At 37.4% G+C, this 7,500-nt stretch overlaps 1 protein-coding gene across 1 annotated transcript in view; it reads right to left on the bottom strand.

The window, feature by feature from the left end:
• Positions 1–894: 894 nt before the first annotated feature.
• LOC137968126 (polyglutamylase complex subunit TTLL1-like) overlaps positions 895–7,500 on the bottom strand; it is a 21,111-nt gene continuing 14,505 nt past the window's right edge. Inside the window, exons 8-15 of the mRNA XM_068814750.1 lie at positions 6,362–6,470; positions 6,197–6,277; positions 5,220–5,282; positions 4,843–4,883; positions 4,685–4,730; positions 3,561–3,670; positions 3,144–3,197; positions 895–1,968 (exon numbers count right to left, since the gene is read on the bottom strand). Coding sequence (XP_068670851.1) covers positions 1,848–1,968; positions 3,144–3,197; positions 3,561–3,670; positions 4,685–4,730; positions 4,843–4,883; positions 5,220–5,282; positions 6,197–6,277; positions 6,362–6,470 — 625 coding nt within the window. The 3' untranslated portion in view covers positions 895–1,847. The remainder of the gene's footprint in view (positions 1,969–3,143; positions 3,198–3,560; positions 3,671–4,684; positions 4,731–4,842; positions 4,884–5,219; positions 5,283–6,196; positions 6,278–6,361; positions 6,471–7,500) is intronic.

The raw sequence follows: 7,500 nt of genomic DNA, 5'->3' as shown, positions 1-7,500 counted from the left end.
GTTATTTATTAAATTCTCAACCTCGGATAATGCAATTCTCGTGCTCTGATTGGTTCACTCAATCTCGGTTATCAGCTCATATACCTTAGTTTGACCTTATATGGTAAATGATTGCGCTTAGCGTTGCTAAACTAAAAACGTTTACGCCAGAAAGCGAAATTTCTTTCGGTATAAAGCAAAAGAAAAACGTTTTTGTGGAAAGTTTAGATCACTTTCGAAGCTTAGAGATACGCGAAAAGGTAAGAAATGTTTTTGTGATGAGCCTGCGTCTGTCTGACCACGAGGTATTACACAACATCGCATCTTCATCAACTTTTTTCGATTTCGCTAGGATTTTCTCGCTTTTTTCGCTCGTATTTCGTACTTCTAAACTTTTGGAGTTTAAAGTATTTAATAAAACAATTATTCCATTCGCGCTTGTTGGATATGAGAGTGGTTATAGCCAACTCGGCGCTACGCGCCTCGTTGGCTATTTACCATCTCATATCCAACGCGCGCTCATGGAATAATTGTTAAATATCAAGAATTTTGAAAAAGGAGGCTCGAAAGGGTTTTTCGTTGCAATAGTGTTAGTGAGACAATGAAAGATACCAAAGAAGGATATTTCATAATATAGGCAAACTATGAATATCTTTGCAACTCTATTGTTGGGAATTACTTTAAGGGCACTTATGACGTCATATAGGGTACCATGGCAACACGCCAGGTCCGCAAAAAGGCCCTCTAAATTTCAGTTTTTGAAATTTATCTGAAAAATTAAGTCGGTGACCTACCGTTTTAATTTCTTCGTTGGAAATCTCCCTAAATTCTTTAACTTCTTAGAGAGTATGACAAAAAGTTATCTAGTAGAATTTAAGATACATCGGAAAAGGGCGTTTTATAGTCTACAGAAAATTGTACTAGAAAGCTTTCCCTTTATTTAAAGTGCCATCATGAATGATACTTGCATGCAAAAAATCAATATAGGTCACCAAGCAAAATTTCGAGACGAAGACAATTTTTTTCCGCAGGTTTTATTTCCGGTTCGTACGATTTTACGCCATATTTTTACTCCCGGTGTGTTGCGCGCGCTACTTTTGATAGAAATTTGATTCAATCAGCTGACGCTTGTTTCTTCAGTTATGGCCCGTAGTCTGGCGCGTATAGGTTACACGCGCGCGCGCAGCTAAAATTTTTCACGACCTCTAAATGCCAGCGTCCGAATCACCTAACCAAAGCTACAAGTCAAAGCAAATTTTGCTTTCCGCTATTTTATTTTGTTCCTCCGTTTCCCGGCCCAAAGTGCTAAAAAAGGATGACGGCGTTTTGCCATACTCAGTTAAAGTGAAAAATTATACAACGTTTTCGAAACAGTATTAAAAGAATGTGAAGTGTTCGTACAAAAATCGCTCTCACAGAAAAAATATTTTGAAATAAAAAATTCGCAGACGTTTTTGTTTTATATATGTTAATCTAGCCACTGTCAAAATTCTGGGGCAATCGGACAAATTCCCTTTGAGTTTGATCTCTTTTACGTGTCCGCTTCAAATGAAAAATTTGATTTGAGAAAACAGCGCCAAGACTGTCAATCAAACAGGTAATTTTTACTTCCGACCAAGACGTAAAACCGCCATTTTTCCGCCAATATTCAATCATTTTGAATAATTTCTTTTTTACATTAGCTATCCCATTTCGATCATTACTTTGACCGAAAAATCCAAATTTGAAGAAAATTGCCGATCTGAACGTATACGGTAACCTTAAGTCAACCTTTACTACTGAGGACTTTAATAAGGGCTCTGTTAAATTTAATGGCCTCTTAAATGATTCAAATATAAATCGTACAGAACGTTCTGTATTATGTTGTGTTACTTCCATGTTGCGTGCTTGGGTTTGCTATCTTTTCCAGGACGAGATGCTGCTGCTTGTCCTGTTCGTGATCTTGCCTCTCTTTCCACTGTGTCTAGACTAGCCAACTCTTCATCATACCTAATAACCAACAGTATCAAGGTGAAAGGGTAAATTGTTTTTTTTTTAATTTTGTGTAACATACAAGCAATTGACAAGTTATGCACCTGTACGGGTGTATGGCCTCGGAAAAAAAGGAAAAATATCAGAATACTGGAAATTCCCCTTTCTTCAGTCCTCCGCTTGGTTTCCTTTGTTCACTGCTTTTTTCCCCGACAGCCTGATCCCTGCAGCTAGCACCATTAAAGCAATTTGATTTTGGTGTGTGTGTAGGGGAAGGGGCAGGAGAGAGTGGCTGGGGTCCGATTCTTCCCTTTTCTGTATCCTTCAGTGTGATGGTTGCCTGTCTTTAGTACTTTGTAGGGACAGACTGAGTTGAAAGGCATCTTTTCACCAGTGGAGACTCATAGCTGGTTGCTAGTGTTGACACGTACTCCTTCATTTTGTTTCTGTGCTATCTCATTAAGATAATTGTTCCACCACAGTGGTCAGCTCAACTCATTACGTTGAAGAGATTTGAAATGCTGCCAGGTTGAAATACTGAAATAAACCATGGATATGTCTTGCGGTTCTAGAGAGTTTCTTGATCAACTCCAGGGGAGAACAGTGTGGTTTTTTAGACCCTTGCACTCAAAAACTATTTTAACCCTTATGTACAGATTTTACTCTGCCTAACGCCGGACGATTTTACTCTTCAATTGGGATGCTTCAGGTGTGCAGGGGGTTAAAGAGTACTATTTTGTCAATTTGTCTGTTTTGTGGTTGGAACTTCCAACCAAGTTTCTTCTTCTACTGAGTAATAGATTCAGGAGGACAAAACTAAGCCCTACTCTCTTAACAACAATGTAAGTCCACTCAAAACCTAAGCTCCCTCTCACCCTTTTCCTCCTGCAACATCCACTTTGAGATTTTACTGCCTAACACCAGATGACTTACTTGTCAATGACGGACACCCAAGGAGTGAAAGGTTTAACTTCAGCAGCAAGTTGTCCTGTATAAGGATCTCGGGCACTACAAGCATACTCTAGGAGAGGTCCAACAACACCCATGTATGAACACATGAGCCTGTGTACTTGTTTGCTACTTCCCTTACAATGGGATCACAAGCAGATAGAAGCCTGCTATTAATTAATTTTCAATACTAAACTGTAAGTAAATCCTTATTAGGAAACTCATCTGGGTTTACATGTACTTACAAAACTTCAAAATTTCCAAGAGCATCTTTGGATGGCAACTTGCTCCACCGCACACTAAAAATTAAAAGTTAAGCAGGCTAAGCGATAAAATTTAATACCTAGATCCAGGATGGAAAAGTTCATAAGTTCATCAGGATTGGCTTCCCTATAAAATTACCAACTAATCAAGGGATTAACCATTAAATGCCCTAAGGAATAATTGTTTCATTAAATTAAACTTTTTTATCCCTCTTGTGTCACTAAAGAGAACACGGAGGAAGTTACATTTAATTTTGCTCTCCTTGCTTCCCCTAAAGGGCTAATCAAATGGTTCATGTAGGTATCATGACTGCTAACCAAGATCCAGTGCTACACAAAACACTTTACAATCCCATTGGTTAGAATTATTTTTTCAATCTTTCAGTGAGCGGTACTCACTCAGGAATTTCTCCATTGGGGACCACAATGCTAAGAGTATCATGAATGAGATTGTACTTCATGATTCTGTCTGCAGATGTTGTGGATGTCAGTGAGGGAGATGCATTCACCTGTTATAACGAACAAAAGTTACTCACAAACAGAATCTTTACAATTTCAATTTCAATTTTTTTATTCACACTGTTTCAGAGTTATTAGACGTAAAGAATAAATCACATGAAATATGTTTACAGTGGCCAAATGAGCAATAGCTTTCGAGTTGGCCATTGGCCACTGTCATGTTGATTTTAAGAATTAAGACCAAGATATTTACACTTTCATAGTGAGCAAGAAAAAGAGAAATAACAAACAACAAATTTATTTTGACAAAACTTACCAAAAGTTTAAAAACCCCAGACACAAAGAAATGCTACAACAATATGCAGAAGGGACACTACAGTTATTAATAGTGGAGCCATACCCATAGGAACCAATGAGTTGCTTTTCTCACGATAATCATGGCTAGCGGTATTGCTCGTGGGAGTGTCAAGTATTTATGAGTCAATGCGTCAATGAGTCAACGAGTTAGTGCAGTTAATTAAACTATAAAATGAAAGCTAAAATTTCAGAGAGTGCTTAGGCCTAACCACTGAAACAAGGGCTTAGGCTTAATCAACAAATTATTGCTATATTGACTGTGAGTCCATTGACTCATGACTCATTGACTCATTTGACTCATAAAACATGCATTCTCTGCTCATGGGGGCGTACACAAGAGAAAGTTGCCCAATAATTTAATATTGTCCTAATAATAATATTCCCAACATGGTGGCCGTTCACATTGTATATCTTTGATATTGGATATCCATATTATGGTCAATTTACACCTGTCAAAACAAGGTATCAGCTGACCAGTATCACGTGACCATATCACAGGCTCAAGTTCAGAGCTCAACAATTTCAGCTTTTTTTAAAGTTGACCGCTGACCAGGTACTGGTTTTCGATTGGATTGCATTCTCAAGCCAGGTTAACTTCTTGTTGTAAGAATGAACGACCCAGGAGCTTCGCTTTTAGACTTGCATGGCTGAATGTACAGTGTATAACTGTATATATTAAAGGTTAAATATGTGATGACATTACCAACCTCAATCAACCAAGGCTTGAGGTTATCATCAATGATAATGTCATAACTATAAAGTAAAACAGACTTTCGTGATCAACTTGCCCATAAACACCAGCAATCTTGAGCATAAAATGATGCTTGCTTTTTGTTGTAGAAGTAACATTCATGAATTAACTCACCCATAGCATTCAAAACAATGCCTGTCATTAGCTATCACGTTCTAAAACAAAAGAAAAACATTCAATATCTGTAGGTGAAGATAATGAACAATAATATATTATCATGTTTTCTGCAATCGCTGGCATTTTTTTAGAGAAGCTTTTTTTCTGGAAAGTGAATACTTCTCCCAGAATAAAAATACATATATTATTGCGCATTACAAAATGGGAAAGCTAGGTCTCTAAAATGACGAGCGAGACTAAAATAACGTGTAGCTGTCATGTACTGTATAGCAACTGCAGATCACTATGGTAAGCTGTAAATATATCGAAAGGCAAATTGCCTAAAAGTTGTTCCTAAAGCAGTTGCTTCCTAATTAATTGATATACTGTCTTACCTGTACTGCCTTGAGAGAGTGAACAATGCACCAATTAATATCATCAAATAACTTGTCTGTGACCTAATTAATGGGAGAACAAAAAAAACCTAGAAATTTTCAAATGCAACTATAGGATCTGTTTCACCTCTACATATACAGTACTGTGCAAAAAGAATGCAAACGAATTTCGACGAAATTCGCTTATTGTTCTCTCGAAATTTCGCCGAAATTTCGCCAAAATTTCGGGGGAAGATGTGTGATTTTTCGGCCGAATTTTCGAAGAAATTTCGCTGAGCCACACGAAAATTCGAACGCAGGACGAAAATTCGCAAATCTAACAACGAAATTTCGGTTGGAGTTCGTACGTACTGAAACGAAAATTCGCAAATCTAACAACGAAATTTCGTTGGAGTTCGTACGTACCGTAGCTGCATTTGAAAAGTTGACACCTCTGTAGTGGCAATTGAAAGTTTAAGGCAAAATGACATTGGCGGAGCCCACACACCAGCAAATGCTCTATTACCACTGTGCCAACACTACTCGATCCTTGTTCAATGCCATGAGCACGGATAAATGCCATGAGGGATTCGAGGGGAAAAAAATTAACTGTTTCCTGAGGGACCAGTAATTTTAAAAGTGATTTGTTATATAGCACAAAAAGAAAAACGAGCAATGGCAACAGAAACGGTGATCATCGGTCAACATCTGTGGGTAACGGCTACTTGCACTGTTACCCTCTGATATCATAGATTTTGCAATGTTGCCCGCTCAGAAACTTTTGGCGGGAAACGGTTTTATTGTTAGATGTCATGTGACCTTGAAGTAACCAATGAGAGCATGCACTGTTGAGGGAAAAAATTCAGCTAAAGTATTTAACAATAATAATTGTTATTGCTTTCAACCATAAACAACATGCATCAAGGGCTGTGCATGAGGAAGCACTAACACAATTAAGTAGTACTCAACTACATGTACATTTTTCATTCAAGACTTGCCTCCTTGCCTCTGGTTCCTTCAAGATAAAATTGCAAATTTTTAATGGTCCATTTACCACCATGAATAGGATTGTATTCTTCCTAATATCAAAAAAGGATCATGATTAGTATTATAAATTCAAAACCAAACCATTTTTCTAATGAATGAAATTAGTTAAATCTTACCCCATACTTCTGAATTGCCACATTCGTGAGGTGGACAAACATGTTGTCCAGTTCATTAAGACTTGCATTGTACTGTACTGTACAAAACCTACAGAATCCCAGTTTGTACCTGCAATATTAAAGACAGAATATTGGTTACTATTTCTGTGGTTATCTAACTTCAAAGTAGATTATTTTGAATTATCTGCATAAAATCTTCATGTTGGCTTTTTAAGGGGCTGCTAACTAAGGTCAAGTATAGTCAACAGCTGCGATGTCATCTGAGGTAAAAACCCATTCCTCCTTAACAGTGAATGATTGCTTTTTGCTGCTCCAAGGACAACTCGCTCATTGACTTTTACACGAAAGCATTCATTCTTTCAGTGTAACTTAAAACCATCCAATATGGGGTTCTAGATGGTTTAACACCACCATATTAGATTTCAGCATACCATGGGCAGTTACTTCCTGTTGTTTTGTGGCAGGTACAAAACACAGGTCACAGGTCACAGGTCATTGTTTTACCAATACAGAAAGTATCCTAAACATTCATAAATGCTAACCTTAGGCCTACTTAGGTCTAAAAAACGTTTTTAGGCCTATAGGGTTACCTTTTATGAATGTTTAGGATACTTTCTGTATTCAAATGTAAAACAATGACCTGTGACAGGTGTGACCTGTGTTTTGTACCTGCCGGTTGTTTTATGAATTAAAAGTACATGATAATGGAATTACCGGTAGACATTTCTTTGCATAAATTTATATCCATAAAATTCTTTCTATAAACTCGCTTCTCAGAAAGACCAGAGGCTCTTAGACCACTTTCAGTTGCAGCTAATTTGTATGTAAATTAGGATTATTGCAGTTTATGAAGCAACCTATAAAGAAGTCATTACAAAGAAGCCGGGAAAAAGTCCAGTGACTGTCTTAAATGGGACTCCAGCCCATGACCATTTGATTGAGTTGCTCACTGCTCTTACAACTGGTCAACTAGCTGGGAGTTGCTGCCATACCCCTTGGAGTTGAAAGACCTAGCTATATACTCAGTTCAAATAGTAATGACAATTATTCTATCAAAATACTATAATTATACACAGCCTGTAAACCAAGAAAGTCTTGTGTTTTAAACCCATCCTCTACAAAATATTTTACATTTACTT

Source organism: Montipora foliosa, chromosome 8 (genome assembly GCF_036669935.1).
Source record: "Montipora foliosa isolate CH-2021 chromosome 8, ASM3666993v2, whole genome shotgun sequence".
NCBI classification, from domain to species: domain Eukaryota; kingdom Metazoa; phylum Cnidaria; class Anthozoa; order Scleractinia; family Acroporidae; genus Montipora; species Montipora foliosa.
The sequence above is the reverse complement of the archived record's forward strand: the minus strand, read 5'-3'. Positions and strand labels throughout refer to the sequence as shown.